General features: G+C 50.1%; 1 protein-coding gene across 1 annotated transcript; it reads right to left on the reverse strand.

Annotated features, from left to right (window-relative positions):
• Positions 1-9461: 9461 nt before the first annotated feature.
• Positions 9462-24379, reverse strand: TGME49_235160 (hypothetical protein). Its single transcript, XM_018780416.1, has 19 exons — positions 22926-24379; positions 21830-22039; positions 21190-21353; positions 20630-20948; positions 19261-19989; positions 18796-18865; positions 18045-18350; positions 16947-17397; positions 16206-16416; positions 15774-15882; positions 14834-15249; positions 14260-14318; positions 13631-13779; positions 13122-13230; positions 12472-12545; positions 11906-11956; positions 11532-11609; positions 11136-11241; positions 9462-10919 (listed from the first exon to the last, which is right to left on the reverse strand). The coding sequence occupies exons 1-19, from the start codon at positions 23218-23220 to the stop codon at positions 10182-10184; spliced, it is 4644 nt and encodes a 1547-aa protein (XP_018635839.1). The 5' UTR covers positions 23221-24379; the 3' UTR covers positions 9462-10181.
• Positions 24380-24390: the final 11 nt, after the last annotated feature.

Genomic DNA, 24390 nt, shown 5'->3' on the forward strand with positions numbered 1-24390 from the left:
TGGTCCTCGTCATTCCGCTTGGAGACGCCCCCGTGTCACTCTCTCCCTCCTCGCGTGGAGACGCTAAAGCATTCAGCTGCCCGGTTGATTCTGGGAGGCCAAACTGTGTGTTGTCTGGCGATGACGTAGAGTTATCGGATCATTCACCACTCATACCGGAGGTAAACGCTGGCATGCCTCTCCTGCAACAAAATATATCCTGAAATCAGCCTTCTTCATTTGATTTGTGCGTTTTGAGTGTGAGTGCGCCCGACTAGTTGCCGTCACAGGAGGCTGCCTTTTAGTGTGGTTTATCACATGAGAATGATGTGACTGTTAGATATCTTTTTGACAGCGAGGTGCGGTAAGAGAAAAAATGTTAGAGGTATTGAGTTCATATCTGAATTGTCAATATCGCCTACGCTTCAAACGAATGTGTGCAAAAATGTTCTCCATGACCAAGCGTTGGAAAACGGTTGTTGCATCGTCATCGATTTTCAAGCGGCACCACAACAACAACTATTGGATGGGACGAGTAGTGAGCGAAAACCATTTCGTTCTCTTGTGCTTCGGTCCCCCCATTAGAGAATACACTGAGTGCTCGCAGGCTTCCACAGGCAAAACCCCCAGATGGATGGCTTTTTTCTCACTGACTGACTTGATGCAGCGTAACAAACTCTGCGGTTCGTTATCGCTGTACAATAGAGGTCGTTGCCATAGGTGCCGGATTTTATTCTGAGATGATGTGCTGTGTAGGCAGCGACACGAGAGCGACAGGGGTCTACTGATCAGGGGAACCAGAGTTGCACAGGTGCCTCTTTTTCTGGCGCATTGTCGGCAGAAGAGGGGGACCACTTCTCACCAGGTAGAGAGAAGAACAATGAACAAACCGATATGTCACCTAGTATACAGGGAGCTCCGCCAGTAGTACCCTCGGCAGTGTCCTTCCTGCTTGGTGGAGCGTCCCGCCTGATCGGTACAGCCTGTCCGACAAGAGTCTCATCTCTTTTTCTTCCATCCGCTCCTCTTCTGGACATACACAAGGACGCTCCAAAACAACCCGAAACGCTGGCACAAAGCACGCAACCGAGTGTCTACACAAGTCCCTTGGGAGCCCTCTCGGCGATGCTGCCGCAGGGCGAAGTCGTAGTACGGCGAGAAGAACTGGACCGATGGAATGCTCAGGTCCAGGCTCTGGAGGTAAATACAAAAACACGTACGAGAGCCAAATCCCTGCCTTGTTCTTTCTGTCAGCTCCACCAGCGGTAGACTACGGTTTACCCTCTTTTTCTTTTTTTCAAACTTTGTTATTCTGGAGAACCCGAGTCGCTACATTTCACATGGTGTCGTTCGCCGTGGTGCCGACGTTCGCGTACATACGAATGTGAGTCCGTGCAATAGAAGCTCATACTACCTGAAAAAGCAGTGAAGACAAGGCATGACATCAGAGTACTCGATGGAAACAACCAGCCACCTAATGGCTAGCCGTTGGTAGGAGACAGGATGTGGCGATCGTTATCGTGCCTCACTGTTGTTTTCCGAGACAGTTCAAATGCAGGAACACAGCTGACCAACTGCGAACAAAGACAGCAGAGGCGGCTGGGAACCACAAGAAATGGCTCCGCGAACGGAGGACAAATGAGGTATGATGCACCGGAGTTCTCGACTTGTGAAGCTGTCAAAGTCTCCTACCAGCGTAAGAGTGTGTGCGTGTTGGCTCTCTTTCTTTTCCTGGTTACATTTGTCGGCGGTATGCGCTGTCGCGGCTGCGTCTTCTTGTTTCACACTCACTACTTCATTGTTGAGGATCCTCACAACAAACAATTTTCCTCCTCCCCTTTCTTGTCACACCCTTCGGAAAAACCTGCTGTGGAGATCTACTGTAAATACGTGTGTCATACACGTTCTTCAATGAGATGCTGATAAGCTTTTTAACGTACTAAACTCTTTCGAGATTCCGTTTCCAGTAGAGACCACTTTTCATCTTTTGTATTCGTAGGAGTTGACAACAAGAATTACTCAGGATCTGAAAAACCGACGAACATTAGAGAGCATCGTTGCCGCTGTAAGGATGGATGCTCAGCCAAACGGGCTGCAATTACATGAGCCGCTGATCAACATCCGAAATTCTAAAGATTAAGGGGTCAGAAGACAATACTGCGACGTAATTTCCTACTAAAAATATTCTTAAACGTAGTTTTACATGAACAGTCCAATTGTTCCCGTCCAAAGGAGTTCTTCTTTCGTGTACGTTAGACGTAACACAAATGGTATAGCTGGAGCGTATACTGCTTGCACAACCGCAGGAATCTGCAGAGCGTTCCCTGTGCAAACAGCGCGCTGTATTTGTCTAAATATATTCTCGTTCACTTCGTTGGCACGGTAATCGGCGTGTGACAAGTCGAAACCGGGAACGTTTTCTATGGGAAATGTACAGGCTCAGCAAGAACTAGCGGCCGAAAAAGAAAGAAGTGATCGGCTGCACAAGGACAAGAGAGATTTGGTCAGTCTCTGTGAAGACGATTTTCTCAGTTGTTTTCTTTGTTGATTGGGAGTGACATGAAGAAGTCCAGACTTGCAGTGACATAACTGGTCCCCTATCAGCTCAAACGTTCACCTACATATGTCTTCCAGAAGTCGTCGGCATACATCTTTATCTATACAGCTGGATCAGTCTGAGTCAGTACACACATGAATCTACAAAGATATCTGCACGCCTGTCTGTTATACACTTTTTGCAATGATGCTTTGGTCCAAGAGATGCTCCCTAAGTTATTCAAGTATCCAGCTGATCTAGCGGTATTAACTGTGTGATCGTGAAAGGCCTCGAATTTTCACTTTCCCGTTTGAGAGTACTTAGCCACACGTCCTTTTTCTCTGTGCCGCTTTTGTGTCTCTGTAGTGCCGAACAATCAACAAGCTGAAAGAGAAGCTTTCACGGAGGGAGGATGATCTCAACCTTCTCCACAAGCAAGTATCTGCCATTTCCGATATTCTTTGATTCACCTTTTTAGGAACTCCGTGCGAGACGTAGAGAAAACAGACCGCGCAGAATTACTAGCCCATTCGCCTCATGAGAACAAACACGATATGCAACGGGAGAGTCGTAGACAGTTTCGTTGAAGCCAAGGAAAGCGAGTAAAGACGGGTGCACTGACTCTGTTTTGAGATCCACAGTTTCTTACGTTTCTGTCCGGAAGCAACCGAAAGTGTTTCCTGGCTTGTCCTTCGGCCTTCCATGAGAACAGGCAGAAACAATCGACGGCGATAGGGCCAAGGCAGAGTCGAAGGTTAAGGCGTACAAAAAGAATCTGCAAGGGATGAGTAAGGCAAAAAGCAGCTATGATCAGGTTTATTTTGAATACACAGAAACAGTGAAAAGGATTTTCTTGTCACTTTTATTTCGCGCCGGTGTTTTACACACTTAGTCCCTTTAACAGTTCAACACTTCTCTAAATACTTTTTATCCGGAGAGCTTAAGGCCACCATGTCGAGCTTCGAAATATGTGTGTATTCCATCACTAGCGTCCATTGCTGATGCTTTCATTTCACAAAGGCACAGAATAATATTGCAAGTAATCAGATTCGCTGCCTACGGAGCGGGTGGGAAAATGACGCTTGCCTCCCTGCTCAAGAATGGACCACGCCGTGAGCAGGTCTGAGTGACTGAGGCACTGAAAGAATAACGTGTCAGTCTTCACAGAGTCATGCCAGCTGAATATTCTCTGTTGCAGGTGATCTTCAGAATTCCTTGACGGACGAGCTCGCCGCTGTAAGCGTCATACTTAAGGGAAAGAAGAACCTGGAACTGACTTGACATCCCGTCGCTAGTTTGGTGTTTGATTTACCGTACATCGGCACAAACATATGCAAAGCGTGTGCTTTTATGCTGCATATACAGCTGCGTACATACAAGCATATGTGGTGTTAATGAAGGTGTCCAAGATGTTCCACATTGATGTGTATGTAGATGTGTTTATTTTCAAAATACAGTTATACACGGATATGCACTTCAGAAGCAGTGCCTTTTGTTCCTTCCTTGCGAGAACAATAGGAGTTCCGCTACACTACAGTAGACGCGTGTACAGTGTCTTTCCTGAGAGCGACTCTAGATTTTATACGGGTGACGCCGGAGTTTGTGGCCTGTTCAGGCCCGCATGGAAAAGAAAGAAGTGAAAACAATTTTCCGAGAGCAGCTTGTTAAGATCCGAAAAGAGCAAGATGAGTTGAAAGAAGAAGCTGCAAAACATCAGAGTGTCGTTCAGGTCGGCCAGACGTTCGCATACTGAGGAATACTCTTCTGAGGAAAAAGATTCCCGCAAGCTTCCGTGCTCACGACGACGGTATATGGTGTTACCTCTCATATTGCAAGTAGTATTACGCACATATGCGTCAAGATAGACAACTACCTAGTGCCTTTCCCAACTCGCATCGATCCAGTTTTCGGTTTGACACCTGTTCCGCACAGGGAGCCGACTAAGCATGTGAATATGTCAGGCATGACTGTCAAGTCAGACTACTACTCAAAGCCCTCGCCAACGGTTCTCGTATCTTATATACATGTAACTGTGTGGCCATAACTGCACGCATACTCGTAGTCTAATAACTTGCGTCAGTGCAGCATGGTGTGCACGCGTGTAGTATTATTCCGGTAGTTTATTCTTTGACCCCTCTCTGTTTTACAGGCGTGGATGGACCAGGTCGCTAAACTGCGTCAGGAGGTCGGTAGATTTTGCCACGCATGCTGGAGATGCTTTACGAGACGACCGGGACATCAATAAAACCCTGCGTAATTGACGGCATGCACTAACTCGGGCGGGATCCGGCAGCCTAGCTGGACGTATGGACTTATTTGCCTCACCTGCTCTCTCGGTCTTCCGAGTCCGACAGAGGAAGACGGACACAATTTCTGGAATGCACCGTGCGAGGACGCATGATGAAGTGCAGCACGCGTCACATACAGTTATCAGGGGTCAGAATGATGCTGTCGCTTCCTCAGAACCCAGTCCTGAATTCTAAAACGGCAACGAAGTTAGAACGCGCTTCTTGCACAGAACATGTGGTGCTTGTAGGTTGACGCAACGGAACTGGAGAACCATCGCCTGAGGTAAGCCTCGAAAACTTTAGTTGTCGTCAACAGCGCGATATTGTTCCCCTCGTCTCTTTACGTCATTTTCGGTCCTTCAGGGAAACCAGGAAAGCAATTTCACCGACAGCGTATCCTGAGCCTATGTCAAGGCACCACTGGCACGGTAGAATCTGAATACATCACAGAGCCATTCGATATTGGTTTTACATCGTCAGTGTGTAGAAGACTCTGCTGAAGAACGAGTTGCGTTTGTTTCATCTAAACCGGCAGAATTCCGCTTCTGGCACACCAGGGGAATTTCGAAATATGAGAACAAAGTTGGTTGTCTCGGACATTCGCCTCGTTTTCTGTACCCCGTCCCCAGTAGGACCACATTGCGCCAGTCTTTACAACTTCTTTTTACAACTTCTTCTGTTCGTCGCTCCTGTTCAGGGAACAGTTGAGTGAGATTCGAACCATTGCTAATGAACTGACGCTTCAGAAAGAAGAACTCAGCACGTGAGCTCTTGTGCCTCCGCGAAAGAAGCTGACGCACGAAGAAGGTTCCTGCAATGAAGATTTGCATTTAGATTTTGTGTTGGATGGTCGGCATGAGCACAAGCGCACACGTACGTACATTCAGTCTTTGCTGGTGGTGGCATGTCGTCGCGATTTGCGCGTTCAGCTGCGTACGTACGTGAGCGGGTTATGCGGCGAATTATCTGCTCGAGTCCGACATTCAGCACATCCCGGAGGATTGAAATTAGTCTTCTAGGGAATGGTTTACATTCCTACGGCAAGACTTCCGTGTGAACATTTTTGCCTTGATCTTTTTTCGCGGATGGATCGGGTGATGGTCTGTCAGAGAGTACCGTCAACAGATGCAAGCCAATGAGAAGATGCAAACGGAACTGAGTAAGTGCTTCATTCCTACGGTTTTGGTGATTTGTAATCGTTCGCAGGGAAGATCGAATGCAGCAGCCGTGAAAAAAGTTGTATGCGATGCGCGTTTGCATACTGGAGCCGCACACGGTGTATTTGAAATGTTGTCACAAATACTGGCCTGCATGTGTGTTTCTTTTCCACTGCGTGCGCACAAAACTACTTATACAAATATTACGGTGACGTTTCGGCGTATGATATAGTGCACATGAACGCATGCACGTACATGTTTTGAATATAATATGCGTCAAGACTGGAGACAACTGATTGCAGAATACTGGGGTCTCCCCCCTAGATGCGGGCGCCCTGCTGCCTGGTGTCTCTCAGTTTCTACCCCTGAATTGCGTGCGGCCCAAAAAGTGAATGTAACCAGGAGTGCTTTATACCATGCGTGTTTCCTTACTACTTCGGCCCACAATGCAGCTGCTACGAGAGAGCGCCTCGACAATTTAGAGCGAAGAAGGAGACAGAACCAAAGAGAATGGATGCGGGAGCACTTGGAGCTGACTGACCAGTACGCACACAGAAAGCGATCCAACGCTCAGAAAGGCATGCCAGCGAAATACCAGTTGACAAAACAAACCACTTATAATCACCTCCGTATCTAGGCGAGCGCCCTAAGAGATATTACAATCCGTGCAAAAGTGCTCTCACGTTTTCTCCACGCAAACAAAACTGGCGACTTGATTTTTATGAAATGCACTTCAGCTTAAAGGACGAACCTCGTGAAGATTCATTATAGGTATCATGTGCATCCAGTGATGAATACCACGTTACGACCTGACAGGTGAGACGTTCGTAACTTTGAGATTTTCATATCACCTATATATGTGCTTATATCGATATATCAAGACAGAAGGATTGGCCCATCTGCTTCAAACAAAGTGGATGATGCAAAATAACTCCTAGCAATTGTTACCAGAAACTATGGAAACATCCGCGTCTCACGAGGAAGCATTATTCATTCTTTCGCTCTGATGGTGGAAGTGTTGTCAACACTTTGTTTCCATGAAAATCAGGAGGATAGAAGCGAAGGCAGCTGCTTCGACCAAATGCGACGCGAGTGCTCAGGTAGGTCTCCGTGAAGCAATCTGGAAAATAGAGGGGGGCTGCATGCATAACCTTGGACGACTGCACTGTTGAACGAACGAATCAAACCATCTCATTTTTGTTCAGTTGTTCCTTCGTGGAACATTGTGACATCCCCTTTTTGAGCCTTGTGACGGTATTTTACTCTGACAATGAGGACGTTAGGAGGTATTCTATTGAAATCAGTGTGAAACACAATAGAGTTTGAGAGAGAGTTACAACGATGGTCACTGCGCCTGTAAGCAGCACTACCCGTCATACACACATAGACCTTCGTACACAGAATGAAAACGACGGTGTCGGAGTCGACAAACATCGCACGAACGTCATCGCGGCTGCTGGTGGTATTCGAATGTGCAAGAGTACCAATCTTGAACTGGTACCATTTGACTTCGTACCCTTGAAGAAACAAGACGATGAAGTGCAACAGGAAAAAGTTTAAGTCACAGGCTTCTCCGGAGGGCATGTACAGCTGAATCATGGTGGTTTTCCGGGAGCACGATGGTGTTCTGTGAGCAGGCAAGCCTCATCACCACATTTGGTGATCCATTTCTTCCGAGCGATCTGGTGACTCGATACGCCTCTTCGGCCGGCGCTACCTCTTTGTGGAATAATTCGTCGGCGCCCGGGTACGAATTACGTGTTCTTGTGAAAGCTATGCAGTTCAAGAGGACTGACACCGCTTTGCGAAACGTCGAAGGAACGAAATTGCATTTCCCAAGCATAGATAATCTAGCGTCCGATTTCGCGTTACACTCCACTGTTGACGGTCTGTGCGCTGAACGCCATCGCGATGGGAATGAGTCGTCACCAAAGTGGCAGCTTGCAAATTACGTCGTAATTCAGGTGGTGCCACTTTACCTAGAAACCCACACGAAAGATATAGACATATATATAAAGGCATATGAAAGCCAAAATTTTGAGTTTCGTGGCGCCGGGCTACTCAGTTCACGTGTCTGTCCATGTAGCGTGATAACGGCCTTCGACGTATTTCAGTTTCTCAGCACTGAAGAGGAGTGTACACATTTCCATTCCAACTGCTTGAATCATCGGCAAATGTTGGCCTTCTGTGGTTTCAACACACTTACAGGAATCAATTCACACGGAAACATGCTTACTACGCTGGTGGGCCTTGGCCAACTTGTCGTCTGGTCCATGTGTCCTGACCAGATCTGTTTCCCGCTGTCGTTTTCCCTGTGTCGCACTGAACCACGCTCTCTGGGCCTCTCCAAGTGAAACAAGATTACCTGTAGTGCTCTTGCCATCTGTGGTGGGGTTGCAGGATCAGTATGCGAAACAAGGCCCTACTGTGCTAAAAACGAGACCAGGCACAATCATAATCACGATTTCTTTAATTGTGCCCCTTGGCGGATGGTAGCAAATCGACATGTCTGTGAAACGCTGACGGTGGTCCGTGTCATGAACAGCAGAAATCCCAGTTTTCTGTAGTGGCTCTACATCATTCTCTCCTAGCATGTGTAACTGATATTTAAGCTAACTGTTTGCCCTATCAGCAGTGCCAATATGTGAGTCAGATGACTGACGCCAAGCCCAGGAGATGTCCTCAAAAGGCATATTACTCTTCTGCGGTGCAACAAACAATATAGACAACTGCAGGACAAACATTCAAACTTTCCTCTTAGTGGCACCGCGTGATCCATCACCGCAGCAGATCAACGCTGATTGCGGGAACCTACAAGAACACCGCCGTCAAAAACGAACGCACCCGTTCTTCGACAAACATGGAGCACCCACGTGGCTTTGCCTAACCGTGTCTAAACTAGTGATCACCTTAACTAGTTTCAACTTTCAAACGACCATCCTTGCTCCCACACATCCGCTAGAGCGCGGTGCTTCACACACGTTCCGCGGTTGCTGTGACCGGTTGCTTAACGTGTGAGACTTCCGTTGTCTCACGCACTGGTACTAAAGCGAGCATTAGTACGGAGTCTTTGGCTGTGCCTTTCGACGCTCTGGAAACAACCTCGGTCTTGACAGTGGGTTCGCAGCAGTCCACTCGTCATTCTATGATTCTTTTACTGACTTGGGAGAGCGCACATGTATCACGAGTGCTACCCTACAACGGACGACGTTCTCGCAGATGCACTTCCCGATAAAGGGAAACAAACATGTGTATACTTATACACTCGCTTTTATGAGCGTGTCCAGGTTTGTATACACATATGGAATAATGTGCATCCTGACAACCTGGAGGTTATGACGGGTTTTTCAGGGAAGCTCTGTCGTCTTTTTCGGGCAAGCAATAAGCCGTACATGCTTCCATCGCGTATATCCTGGCTGATAAGTTCGTTGCCCTCTGTGGCATATTCTGCCTTCGCCATCGTTTGAATCCCCATTCCACTACAATCTCCTGAGAAAGCAAATGTTTCTAGCAGAAAGCTAGTACTTCGTGATTCGTTTCCCACACACTACGCATTTCACCCTCGATGCCCCCTCTAAGCCTACTAATCATCCACCGGTCGCACCGGCCATTGTATTGAAGTTGTATTGAAGCGACAAGGCAAACATCCTGTGAAAATTTTGAACAGTGTCCCCTCCCGAAGCTTTCTGCAGAGTCTCTGTTTTTAACACAAGCACACGCTGCTTCGAGAAACACACAGCAAACAAATAGTGCGACCAATAGCATGTTGCGCACATCGTTTTCTGACACATCCTACCGCGACTCAAGGGCGAGACAGCAATGTTCTTTGGTTCAACAACAGTTGATGCGCTCTTCTGATGCTCACGTCAAGTCTACGCTTTGCTTACCCTACCTTGTGGACTGTTTGAACGCTCAACACAACGGGGCGAAGCCCCATCACCTTTTATGTCTCTCTAAAGTGCTACACAAACACAAAACGTGTTCGTCTTGTGATAGCGCATGCCTTTGTAATCGGAGACCGTAACAAAACATCACGTCGATGGCAGAACGACGTTTTCCCTTCCTAGCCGTTTCCGGCCTCAAACACTGATGCTGATGCATTGCATCCCTGCTCCAATAGCGCTTTGCATTCCTCCCACGCCCGCAGCTTTACTGTTAGGCTCCACGATGACATTCTGCTCTTACTTGACAATCCATGCACTTTGTCCCCCCACTGATTCTCTATGGCCGTGCGGAGTCTCCCCCAATGCCAGCGGCAGCAGGAGAGGCACACTCGACAACGAAGTACTTGAAGAGATCGCGGAAGGCATGCTGTTGCTTTTGATATTTGATCAAACTGGACGACCCCGTTTCCAAAAACGTCCTGAAAACAGTTTGGGACTCCTGTGCATTTGCATTCTCTCCTATACCCCCAGTGCCACTGGGTTGGTTCCCGTACTGCACTCCGACAAGTTCCTTCTCTCCCTGAAGAATCGTCTGCATGAGACTAGCTAGCCGCGTCTCCAAAACAGCTGCTGGCAACACGCCGGAGCCAACCATTGCCCTGCCTTGCGACGCAGAGTTGCTTGCTCCGCCACTACTGGTGGCTAAGTTGGCAGCATACATCTGTGTGAAGTTCGCGAGCAGTGCGTGCAGGGCGTACGCGCGCAAGCCGACCATAAAAAAGAGATCGAAGATACAGTCAGAAAAGAAGTCAAGATCTGCATTTGACAGAGGGCTGCTCAGAGCATGTGCAAGCAGTGCGAGAGAAAGCTGTGCCGACTGCGAGAACAACTGGCCGACTGTGTCACCCGGAGCCGGCGATGTGAAAGGATCTGCGCGCCCAGCAGGCCTCTCCATGGAGAAGTCGATAACCTGCTGTGACACTTGCAACGATATTAGATATCGACAAAACGAGTGCAAAATTTCGTATGCTGGCTGTCGTATCCGCGCCGCATCCGCCATCACCGCATCGCGCAGCTGCACAAATGAAAAGAAAAGAAGAGCAAGAAAACACCCTGAAGGATCGTTAATATCACGCGATGGAAGAAGTGTAACACATACAATCATTCTACCTGGGAAGCAGGACGATTCGGTATCTCCTCTCCATTCTTGAGTAACTAAACAATGGCTTTCCTTCATTTCATGGCTTCGTTACGGTTTTTCTCTAGTCGTTCGGTGCATGCTGCTCCTTACCACTTGCATGAGGACCTTGACGTCGACGTCTCGAACGAGGCCCACAAATTTCTTCGAATCTTCTTCGGCGAGGATTTGCACGCAAAGGAGGAACGGTGCTGCAACCCTGATGGGAACGATACACACAGCAAAGGCCAATCAAAGCAGCACACCTACACATTGCACACCATCACAGCTGCAGACAAGAAATACAAGGGAGCCGAGGACTTTGAGTTGCACGGACCGAACCAGCTACCGAAGACAACTCAAAAGAGAACAGTTCGGTTCGAACTCAAAACCCTGAATTCCATGGAAGCAATGTTCAAGAAAACGGCAAAAATCAAGCAGGAAAAACGCCAAAACGTTAACAGAACCAGAACAAGCATCGACAAAAGGTCTGCTATTCGCCGCCCTCACTTTGGAGTTTCGTGTGGCCGCAGCTTCGCGGTCATTGGCTGCAGCGTCTGCATGCACTCGACGAGCATTTCAGCAATCCTGAGATAAAGAACAGAAGAAATGTGTTCAGCAAAGAGTTAAGAAACGACCGCAGGAAGCGGCTTACAAGAAGCCATAAAAAACTGAAGTACTCTGATGCGACATACTCTGCCCGTCCCCGGAGTCGTCGTTTCTGGCTCATGCTTCTTCTCTGCCTTCCACATCCCGTGCCGTGCTGTTCTTGTCCCTCCCTTTCTGCCCTGCCCGTTCCTATCATCGCTCCTGTCTTCTGCGGGACTCTGTTTTTCTTGGCACCTTTCATTTCATTTCCTGCTCCTTCTCCCCTGTCACCTCACCAGCCAAACGAGGGCGTGTCCTTGCTGTTCGCCGCAAGCAGCTGGAACACCCTGCGTACGGAGCACACAAAATCAAAGTTATCCAGACAGAAACGTAAAACATCGCAGAAATACGCAGGGTTTTCGGAAGGAATGCCGTGTAGGCAGGCGAAGCGAGCTATACAGATGAATGAGGAACTCCGGACATGCTCAGGATCGATCTCAAAAAACTATCGCTCGGGGGAGAAGCAGACAAGGGTACTTTGTGAGCCGTCTCAGCAAGACGCGACCGACCAGATTAAGCCACGGCAAAAAATTAGAAAAACCGGCAAGGAAGTGAAAACAAGCAACCTACTCGAAACCAGGTGAGGACTAACGATTCTGAGCCAGTATGAAACTCGATACTTCTCTGAGAGCCTCCACAAGAAACACAGCAGTCATTCATTTACATGCATCTCTGAACATATGGGCATACGCATCGATCCAGCGTTGGACGAGCACACAGACAGACTCAGAAACGTATAGATAGCTGCACTTATAAAAGCATGTATGCAGTGATATGGAGATATTGCAGTTTACCGACGTACTTGTAGCTTTGTTTGAGATTTCCAAAGATGCTTTCTTCATCCTGGCTCCCGACTACCAAAGTCGAGTAGTAGTTCTGATTCAACAGAAGCACCAGCACACCATCTTCAGTGGTGCGCATATTTGTGTTTATATATATGCGAATGCACAACATGTGTCACTCGCACTTATAGCTGCCCGCCACTCAGCATATGGTTACATTCTTTCGCAGGTTGCGTCATCCAAGTTCCACGTTTTAACTCCCCAGGGGACGAGGGCCGCTCGCAACATCCCGGCATTCCCACCGGCATATCACAATGCATGTCTTTTTAACACATCCATTCATCCATCTTCACAGTGCATGTGACTGCAGACCAAAACCTGCCAAACGCGTACACAAATCAACCAGAGCATGCAAGAAAAGACAATCGACAAAGGCTCAGCATGCATGCGCCTGCGTCCGTCGTTACTCGTGCATACAGAGAGACACGGTGGGATTCACAGCAAAGGACATAGACAGGATCTCCTCCATGAGACACAACAAAGGAATTCACGTATTCTGAGGTGGTGCTACGCTGACCGCCAGAAAACCACTTTAGACACGTTGTTTGTCTCTGTGCCAAAGGAGAGAACTCCGGAGCATTGGCAGAGACCCTCGCTTGTACTGACTTACGCCAATTTGCTGAGTGAGCGCCTTGTATTGTGTGAATAGAGAGACGGCGGCAGTCTGATCGAAACAGCTGTATCCCCTCTTGATGAGCTGGAGGAAGAATTTCAATGCACTGGACACAGAAAGGCAAGGCAACAGAAAAACGGAGAATAAGTGACTCCGTCGGTGCCTCCGCCGGCGACACCCTTACTCATTTCCGTGTATGCACTAGACGAGAAAAGGGGGGATGGAGAAGTGTATGGAGACATTGCTAATGAAAGAAACAAGAACCGCCACCTCTGATCAGTGCACGACTTCCCTGCTCTAGATTCGTATGCGTCCCACCATAAGTCACTAAAGACAAGAGCACATGTAGTCACTATGTTCGCTGCATCATCACGCAGAAGAAGGCCAGTTCTACGAATAACAAGTTCATATATATCCGCCACCCACAACCTTTCGCCTGTTTTCTTCTATGACGTCCTTAAATAGGTGAAAGGAACACACATGCGGTTTCTCCCTGATATATTTACTTGTGCAGAATATGAGGATATTGCAAATATTTGTTTGCAATCATAAAGACGGCGTCGAGCGCATCCCGGAACCACGCAATCCACGCGCCGATGCCTTGGCTCGAGCATCCGTCCAAGAGACCGATTGCCATAGACAACGAATTCCCCAGCTGCGAACAAGCAAAACTCCAAACGCGCCGAACCTACATTGTTCAGACCCCAGAAGGAACTCGAGGACGCACTGAAGCAAACACTTGTAAGCATAATTATCTGTGCATGTCGGTGCAAATGCGCAGTCGTACAGTCCATAGGACGCATGCAACACACAGAATTGATGACGATAACACAGCAGATGACCTTGAACACAAGGCAAAACTGCGATGTTTCATGGCTGAAACTTGGGCCTGCGAAACCGACCACCTGAAGCGACAACTTAACCAGACGATTAAAATGCGATCCGGGTGGAAGGTAGTGCAATGAGGATGACACTACGCAGATTCCAATTGCACGAACACAAGGGAAAGAAGGTGAGGAAGTAGAACTTGCTGCTCAAAATGAACGTTTTAAACAGGACGAAAGACAAACTGATGCATGGACACATGAGTAGTAAACGAGGAAAGAAGCTTTACCCCGAAAAAAGCAACACTTACCGCATGGAACACAAGAGGGTGAGTGTCCGCTGGGTTCGACGCCAAGTGACGGAGATTTGCTACAAACATCGCAAACGAGACCAGTACATCAGCATGCACATGTCGTGCATTTCCTACCGCCACTCGACCTTCATTCATAGATGCAACCTACTGATCACCGATAGAGAAACCAATCACTTTCTAATCCCGACTCCTCAATCCTCTACAGCCGATTTCTTTGCCTCCCCGTCCGTGCATCTGCCTGTCCCTCTCCGCTTCCATTATCTGACAGTCCTGTTCTTGCCGCGCACGCTATGCATGCAAATGTGTATATACACGTATGCACACATATGGGTTCTGCGTTACATTCGTGGTAATTTGAGAATGCTCCCCCATGCAAATCCGTTCTATTCGGTCTCCGACAGGCACGTTGGCTGGGCAAGAATAGCATTTCACTCCACATCAATACATGTCACGTGTTCTGTATTTACGAAGGGCGCCAGAAAGCGCTGAACCTCTCACGAAACATTTCCAACTCCGTTTCTTTTATTAGCCATGGCATTGGTGCCGCATTCATTGCTGATCGTTCCCGTACCTTTGAGAGGTTCGCATTTGATAAAGAGGCTTTGCTGTCTTGAAACCACAACCTCAGTGGCAAGCAGTGTGCCGGACCGTTCTAACGTCTGCTCGGCAACATGCATTTTAGCGAGTCCCCACAGATGCTCATTCATGGCCGTGGACGCCGAAAAGGAGCTATACAGACGGCGAATGGTCCTCTGTGTCAACTGCTGGAGAGGCGGGAGCCGCCGCCGTGCAGAAGTAAATGAAGAGAACGAGGCAGGAGGCCTCTCATCGTTCTGAGCTGACTGTTTCACGCCAGCTGACGCAGGCGCAGGCGCAGGCGCAGACGGAAGCAGCGAGGCGCAGCTTTCCACCGACGCACTGAACAGCGACTGAAAAGCAGGACTCTCCCACAAGTACGCAACAGTAGGACTGCTGACGGACGACAGGCTGCAGGGAAAAAAAGAACGGTCAGGAATTGCCGAATAAGCAACGTATGGGCTTGCAAAGATCGACATAGAATATGACCTCCCTTCGTGATGCGAACAAGGATGCATGCACAGGAGAGATGCGACATGTGTTGAGAAACGCCTGCTCATTCCGCCTGCACACACCATCCGAAAGAAAACGCTGAGCAATTCGGCAGACGCACGAGGGACAACCACGCGTAGTCCTCTCAGAGGGCTACACAGGAATCCGACTCAAAACACAAGTTCGAAACAGAAAACGCAATAGAAACGGAAACAAAGCAGGCCGTCAAGAATGGCCTGAGCAACGAGCACCAGGTCGAACGAAAGAAAGGAATAACGGACGGATGCACAGACAACGGTAAAGCTATGCGGATTCAGAAAACGAGATGCACGGCTGAAGAGATGCTAAAAGACGCGCACCAGTGAACAACAACTGATGATGTACTCAAAGTACAAGAAACCAAAGTGGCGAATAATGACGAAAATGCCCTCATAGGAGCCTACATTTGAAGCGTCCGTGTACAGCTGAGCGTCAGCGATTCCTCATGGGGCAGCAGGTGGAGAACCTCGGCGACAATCTGAACAATGATGTTCATCGCTTCTTGTCCCTTCTCTGTTGAATTAGGCAGACACAAAAAACAACATTCGTGTTCGGCACAAGAATACTCCGCTCCCTCGTTTCTGCCACTCACGTCTTTTGAACTTTTCTGACCTGCGCCTTGATACCGCCCACATACATCATATATATATATATATATATATATATAAGCACTGGCGTATGCATGCAGGTGAGCACACCTACAAATAAGCAAACACTGTTCTTTTGCTGCGTCCATATGCGTTCGTTGTCGCTGCACCTCTGCAGACGCGCGCCAGACGGAGAAGCATGCTATGATGCCATCGGTGTCTCTCGTTCGAAGTTTTCCCTGGCCGTACCAGGAAGAATGAAATCCGCAAGCATGGGCTGATTGAACCGCGACCGCAGAAGGTACGCTGCGCTGATAGCAGACAAGATGTTTACGCCGCTTTCCAGGACAGTTGACGAGACACCAATGAAGTGGGAAGGGAACGTGCGCACTTGCTGCTCTTTCAGCAGATTCACTTCTTCTTGAAGGAGTGAAAAAACCTGACTCGAGACCTGGATGACCTAATCACGGAAAACCACACAGACCGCGAGGCACCAGAGGAATTCGCCGACAATTAGCGATGAAGAGAAGGACCCAGCAAACGAAAAGCGAGCACACCCGAAGTCGAAGGACAGAGCTGCACAAGCAACGGAAACGATGAAAGATAATGCCACCAGAAGGATGTGTCGGTCTTGGTTCATCCGCTAAATGCAAACGCCCAAGCAAGGAGTGCACATAATAATTGTCTCGAACGGACGGAAGACAATTTCACTTCTTCAAGGTTTACGCGGCAATATATATACATATATATATATATATATGCACGAGCAATTAAATGTGCATATACACATATATATACATATTCACATATCCACTGTTTCCGCACAGAGTGATTCGCTCGTTCCCAGAGCAGACAATTTTTCTATGTCCATCCAGATGCATGTCCATACCCATACGCGCCCACAGTCGTATCAGTACGGCCATGAACATGTAACTCCATGCGCAGTTGTATGCACACGTTGGTACACGTGCACATTCACAGCCTGCCCACCTGTCTCTGCGTTTCCTCGTCTCTTAGGACTTGGATCGGCGCCGTGAGTCGCTGGCCCTTGCCTTCTCCGGAAGATGGCACAGCGACCAACTGCTGAATGAGCTGAAGGGTGAAATTCAGCTCGTCCAGAATCTGCTCGCCTCTCCTCTGTTGCGCCAAAAGGTGGGCACCTGCAGAGGACGTCCACGCGCTCTCGGTCTGCGCACTTGCCTGTTCGCGCCGAAACGCAGTCAGCTGCTCCTTAAGGAAAACCAGCTTTTGGCACGTTTGCATGAGCGACGCAGAGAGGAGCGTCCGTCCAACCATGGCGAAACACCGCAGGAAGTCGTCGAGAGGCGACCCGCCAGCTCCTCCGAGTAGATTTCGAGCTGGACACGACGCATGCGTACCCTTCGAATCCGCACTAGGGCAAGACACGTCTGTGTCGCGGTGACAGCAAATCGGCAAAGCTCTGCAACGCAACGGACGCCACACACAAGCTATCGCCACATCGCACAAACCACGCGACTGTCTCGTAGGTGATGTCACACTGACAGGAAGAATGCATGCAAAAACGATGTCACCCAGCACCAAAGACGCAGTGAGCAACGCACAAATGGTAAACGATTTGCCGCGAAACCCAGATGCTTCTCAGAAAACAGTCGATAGACCGCTGCATGAGATGTGCACGAACCGACTCAAAGGCGTTGGGGACGGACCCGTGAAAGAGTGTAACAAGGGTATTGTGGTGAACAAAGCAACTGGCACAGAGACGCCTTACACAACCACAACAACAGCCATATGTGTGCATATATATATATATATGAACCTTCATTTTCTATTAGGAAAGCCTTTGATTCGATGGGACAAAGAAGGAAACTTCGCCCCTTCTCCAGATCCCCGGCGTCTGCCTTGGTACCCGGTGGACGGTCTGCTGTCGAATCGTGATTTACCCGTTGGTTGCGGTCGTCCATGTATCAAAATAGACACCACAACACACACATCATTCGATGCGTGCTTCCACATACAATGGAGCTCTGTTTTTGCTCTTCGCGTCATGGCGTGTCTACGAGCGGAGAGCTACCAGGGTAAAAACAACTCCGCCTTGCTCTTTCTTACTGTCCAACGAAGACGTTGAAAACGAACTGCATGGACTGCTGAAACGCGGTCCACCAATGTCGCTGCTTGATGCCGGCTACGGCAGGCACATTCCCCTCTTGACCTTGATGGGCTTGCGACGGCGCGGGCTTGTCTTGCTGAAGAACCTGCTGCTGCAGCTTGTCTGTCCACAAGCTCCACGATTGAAGAAACACCTCGAGCGAGCCTACCGCAGCCTCCACTCCTTCTTCGTACTCTCCTGAAGCGTGTGACTGGTCCTCGTGCAAATCCGAGCGCAGGATGACACTCATCAACGCCGTCGCGACTCTACAGAGCAGAGCGGAAACACGTTTAAGCGTCATAACGCATGCACCATTGCCATGTATGTAGAAACATTTATATGTTTACGATGATCACTACCATATGAGTAGCTTGTTTTGAGTTGCTCGTGCGCGTGTAAAGGCATTTGGAGGAAGTATTTGAACCGCCGTATACAAACAAGCGTCACCTCCTTTGCAAATGACGAAAGAAGGGTACCCTGATTTGTCGATTCTCTAACTGCCTACTACTTCCCGACATCTCCTCCTGTGTCACTGCCGAAGGATGCAGGTGCATATACGAAGAAATGTTAACAACGCTGTATCCCTGTGTCGTTTCCTGTCTCCACCAAAAGCCCGCAACTCGCCATCCTGGGGAGGCTGGAGACGCTCCGCGACGGGGTCCAGGCCAGTCCAGAGGCAGGCGTGGGAGACGTAGGAAAACAACGACATACCGGACAAACAGCGGAAGCGCCTTGGTCGCGGTGCCGTCCATGAGGTACTCCGGAACAGCTTCATTACATTCTGAGTATCAGGCAGTACAAGAAATACGTCTTTTCATCAACTGTCTCCTTAGAGATTGACTTCAGAAATCTACAAAATTGACCGACTCATGTACACCTCCAGGTGCTCTCGACAGTGCACGATGCACGCAGATGTCTACCGATGCTACCATCTACATCCCGTCTTTGCATTTACATGCAACTCAAATCGACATCGCTGGTTCTTTCAAACGTGTCAGTGGTTTTTCTTTACGTTCAATTTCTCTCGTTCCATCTTGTGTGTCCTACTTCACTGTGCGCTTTTCGTAACACCGGCTGGGTGCCTGTCGGTCCGTATCCTCTGTGTATGCGTTAACTATTCACAGAGAAGCCTTATGCCTTAGCTCTGTCCTTCCGGCTTGTCTCCCTCTCTCCTACCTGCCAGGTTGTGGAGAGCGAGGCACAAGTCTTGGATTTCTGCAATGTTTTCGCTGTCGTCTTCCGACAGCTCGAGAGGGCTCTCTGCAATGGAGATGGTAGCGTTGGCCGTCGCAATGGCGGCGTTGACGCCCTTCCCGCACAAAGGCGAATTCAGGAACGGGCTCTGCTCGAAGAGGTCCAGAAGGACGTTGAGCAGAGGAATGTAGACGAACTCGGTGACTTGCTGTTTCCTGTTTCGGCCAATCGGGCCAGAGTAGCTCCGGGGCAAGAGGGGGGGAGCGCCAGGGGCCGCAGCCTTCGCGTCACCCCGCGCTGCCGCGAGATTCGCAGCGAGCGTCGGGACCACGGCGCCCACCGACGAGGGCGCCGAACCCGCGCCGGGGCCGAAGAGCGCTCCAACCATGCGGTGGGCCCTGAAGCGCGTAAGGCGCATCAGGATGAGGCGACCGACCTTGAACAGCGCAGGGTCGTCGTTGCGCCGAGCGCTCAAATGCCGGTACAAGTCGAGAATGAGCGCAAACAGATTCGGCCGTTCCTGCTCCGGACCCGGCGGGAAGACCAGAGACTCGAGCCGAAACCCTGGTGACGGAGACGCGGAAGACGGAAAGAAAACGGGAAGCCACTCCGCTGTCGGGGCGAACGAGACGTCGCTCGTCGTCACGAAACGCAGAAGCACTTGCCCGAAATTCCAGTCCATCAGCAACTCCAAGATCCCCACCACGCTCGCTGAACAAAGACACGCGACAGAAGAGATAGGAGAAACATTTCCAGAAAGATGAGCACTTCGATAAAAGCGACACGGAGCTGGGTCGGAATTTAGGTGGGGAATAGAAAGGCTCCCCAACAAAGGGAGGTCCACCACAGCTGCTGCTCGAAGCGTGATCACTTTCGTGCCCGTCTCTTTTTTTTATTTCACCCTTCTGATCTCTCACTTATTGGCCTTCTCTCTTTTTCCCCCTCCGGCATCCCTCCGGTGTCTTGGTGCTTCGTGACCCTGCTCAGGATGTGGTCCCGTACATGTCGCTTCTCTATCAATCTTTGTGTCTTTGCTCTATGGTCTACTTTTTTTTTCGCCTCTCCACCACTAGTTCTGCACTCTGTCCGCTCTTTGTTCAACCGCAGATTCTCAGCGCGAACCTCCACGCTTGTTTTCTCCCCATAACTTCGTCTCTACGGCCTTGCTTCACCTGCCGCCCCTGCCCCCTTCTCTGCCTTCGACCGCTGCGAGCGCGGGCTCCTCGGCTCGCCTCCCCTTCTCTCGTTCGATCCTTTGCGTCTTCCTCCCCTCTCCCGCACGCCGTCTCCCTGGTTGACTCTCCTCCCTTCCTCTGTTTCCCCCAGTTCTTCTCGCCCCTGCGATGCTTACCCAGGAGGCTGTCGCGTTGCTTGCGTGCTTCGGGTGGAGCGAAGGCCTGGGCATCAAGCGAACTGCATTTCTTCAGCAGGAGATTGAGGAGCGACAGATCCAAGTCGACGAGCGGGAGAAGAATCTCTCGCTCGAACTGCTTCTTGCAGTCGATGTGCTGTTGTGTCGTCAGTTGAAGGAGCGACAAATCCGAAGAGCCCACTTCGCGGGACACACTCATCAACACCGACAAACAAAGCACAAAGTTGCTAACGTGTGGCGAAGGCTTTCCCGTCTCCACAGCCTCCAGGATAGACGCTCCTTCTTGTAAATGCGGTCTCTGAAAAGGCATTCACAACACAAGGAAACGAGAATGGCATCGTTGCATCCCTGCCTCACCTGTGCAGCTACGAGCCTCGAGACAACTGTGTCCAGTAGTTCACGTAGAGTGGCAGAGCCGGAGAGGGCTGGACACCTTGTAATCGAAAACGCGCAACATCTCTGCCCAAGTGTATCCAAAAGGAGATTATGTCCGTTCATAAATATTCAAAACGAGGTCAGAAAATGCGTGGAAAGCGTACCTGAGAAGCTGGCACAGTCCCAGCGGGGATCAGCAAAGTTCTCATCTCTTCGAGCAGATTCAAAAGCATCTGAAGAAGAGCGTCGCGAGTCTCGCGCGTCCCACTGGCAAGCGCCTTCTTGAGTAATACCGCAAGCGCATATGTCATCTGTCGATCGCAGACACCTGAATCGACATGTAAGCAAAAAAAGATACGAACTCTGGAAGGGAGTTTCTGTGGACCCAGCAAACGGGCACCTCAGTTAAAGGGCAGGAAGCAACGGTGGGGACGAAAACAAGTGACACCGGGCAGAGAGAGGATGGGACGCAACCACGATGGCGCATGGTTAGCAGAGACTGGGAGCGAGGAACTTCAACCCGAGAAACGAGGAAATGTGGCAGCTTCTGACTGGCAGGAACAAGCCCAAAGGAAGATCCGATGGTAGTAAGAGGGCAACGGAGAGAAGGAGAATAAAGACGAGAAAGCGAGCAGCAGTGCTGAAGATGGAACCAGAGAAAGTGAGAGCCACAACAATCAGGAAATTTTGGAAACAGAGACAGAGACTCCTTTCAGCGACGCGACAGCGTCAGATCGGATTGACGTTTGACGGTTTACCTAACGAAATACTCTGCCTTGGTGGTCACAAACGGGAGGAACGTACGGTAGTCTGTCGCCTGGACTGAGTTGGTGTCCTGGAGGACTGCATGAGCCTGAAGCAGCCGCAGCATTCCCTGAATAAGGAAGACAACTTTCGACTCGAACTCTAGGAGCGGTGCTCGTAGCTCATCATTTCGCAGAGTGTCTCCGGAGCCCGAGTTCGCCTTTACGCTGGCCTCATACGCCAGCTGTCGGCGTCCCCATTGGGCGATCGCTGCAAAAGAAAACCACAAGTGATGCGGCTACATACACAGTTAATGCTTGTACCGGTTTTGTAAGACTCCTCATTCTAAGTCGCCTAGACCATAACCGATATGGAGTAACCTTACGGTAGTACCATCAAGCTTCTTTTTGCAGAGCAATTTCACGGAAAACCTCTACCGGTGGAGTGGCATTGTTACCTGGGGGTAACAGGCCCATCGAACCACAAGCCGCCGACGGGGCTATTGTGCACAGGCCAGAACGATGTCCGTGAGGCAAGTGCGTGAGTCAACTCAGCACAAACCAAAAAGATCCCCCCCGGGGCCGACACGATGTGACTCTTATTAAACCACAGGCTCTAGCTACGATTTCAGTGTTCTTAATGCTGGCTGTGTACGGAGGATATATAAGTACACACCCTGAGTTAGTTGTTGAGGGACACTCAGGAGCCCAAATCCACTACATCGGAATCTGCATGCGAGACACCAAGCAAAAGGTGTCAATGCCGAGGTTCGCTGGAAGGCTCTGCCCTTCCTCTTGGATTCGAGTGGGGAGACAGACGGAGGCGCACGCACAGCGACACGGTGGAATTCCCAGCAGGGCTGCACGGCTGCATTCGACTGCATTTGATGCACTCAGCACGATGGCCCATGAGAAGTACAATAGAACGTAGATCAGGTAAACAGAGGCATGCAAGATCCAGACACGCAGTCCAACACCTGATGCATCCAATCCCCTGAAGAAGCTGGTAGGGGAAGTGGGAGTCCCATTCGATGAAGCAGCAGTTCCAAAAGCGCCACTGAGATGCGGCACAAAAGCGACACTTTCGCAATCCTACCACGAAACGTCCTTCTGTCGTCCTAGTTGCATCTGACTGTTCGACCCTGCGTTGTCCGTACCTCCATTTCTGAGCACAATGACGGCGACGGAGAGCGTGGCGGGATCTCGACTCTGCTCGAGAACTGCGAGACAGAAGTCGAGAGATTCTACACTGTGTTGTTGAAACTGGAGAAGGAGTGCCTCAGCCTGAGATCGCTCGTTGGCATCGACGCTCAGCGCTGCGGTGGCTATACGCTCGAAATCCGCCACAGTTTGCACGGGCCGGGGAGAAGACGCATGAGAAGGAAACGCAGAAACAGCTCCCGTAAACATGGCACCCCCTGCCATAGAGTTCAGCGAGGAATCTTGCGACATTCTGTTAGTGTCGAGTGAGGCCGCAAAATGCGAGGGACGGAGAGAAACGAGACACAAGCACGAGAAAGCGCAAACCAAGGGACGCAGAGAGCAGAGGCCGGGCAGGAGCCACAACGACAGACAGACAGGAGGGAGCAAGCGGCTCGGATCAGCAGCAGGTAGAAGAAAAATCTCGAAAGACTACAAAGTGACGGGAGATCGGAAGGAAAGACGACCTGCCCAGAAGACAGCAAGGAGATGTTTCGGAGCGCGTGGAGACGGACAAACACGCAAAGGAGAACACTGGACGATCCACAGGGACAGCAGTAAAAGGGCAGCAACCGGGGGTAGCGCATCCAAGGAAGGTGAAACTCGGGGAGGCAGAACAGACGTTATTTGGGAGACAGAGGGAGAGATGCTCTTTCAAGGGACAGGAGAAGCGAGGGCAACTGCATTGGCGGCCTCTCGCCTCCTTTCTGTACGTGGCTGTCGAGAAGCTGTGTGTCAGGCAACCGGGAGAACTGTGTTTCTGCTCCAACACTTGTAGGTGCTGGTCGTCTCCCCGCGGTGTCTCCGACTCTCTCTCCTCATCCGTCACGTGTGCCCTCTCGAGGCTGTGAAATTGCCGGTTTCTTCCACACTCGAGCATCGCACGCGGATGTGGCCTACAAAAAGTGGGGTAACAGAAGCGGCTTCGGGCATCGCGATTCCTAAATGTAGCTCGGAGTTGTTTGTGCAGGGGCGGAAAGCCAGCGTCTCGCCATTGGGGAGTGTTGGTGAATTTGTACCCTCAGAAAAGCAGACGGGGACACAAGCTGCAGCTCGGATTCGCTAACTCGTCAGAACCCCTTCGACGGGAAAAGAAATCGCCTTTCGCTGGCAGGGTTGCCGCGCCACTCAGCGACACGCAGACCAGCGTGCTAGCTTTTCACGAACAAACCGTCGGCACTTCCACGTACGCGAAACGAGAGACGATAACTGAAACATGCGGACATCTAGACGTTGAAATACATCCATCCAAACCAGAGAACAACGCGCGGCTGCGAACAGAGACGGGAAAAGCGGATCTCGACCTAGACGCAACGACGGATCCTCGCGGGAGAAGTCAGCAGCTGCACACGCTGGGGCCACTCTGCTTTCGCAGTCGGGTTCCAGCGAAACGCGGGCACGGGAAATCCGAAAATTGCTTCT

Source organism: Toxoplasma gondii, chromosome X (assembly GCF_000006565.2).
Source record: "Toxoplasma gondii ME49 chromosome X, whole genome shotgun sequence".
In the NCBI taxonomy this organism is placed as follows: Eukaryota; Apicomplexa; class Conoidasida; order Eucoccidiorida; family Sarcocystidae; genus Toxoplasma; species Toxoplasma gondii.

What these genes read in the sequence shown, in the direction of transcription:
- TGME49_235160 (XM_018780416.1), bottom strand. Translation starts at nt 23,220, where the DNA reads ATGTCGCAAGATTCCTCGCTGAACTCTATGGCAGGGGGTGCCATGTTT. An exon ending in CATTGTGCTCAGAAATGGAG is followed by an intron (nt 22,040 to 22,925) that starts GTACGGACAACG and finishes TTTCTTTTGCAG; the next exon opens with CGATCGCCCAATGGGGACGC. An exon ending in AATCTCAAACAAAGCTACAA is followed by an intron (nt 11,957 to 12,471) that starts GTACGTCGGTAA and finishes CTCCGTACGCAG; the next exon opens with GGTGTTCCAGCTGCTTGCGG.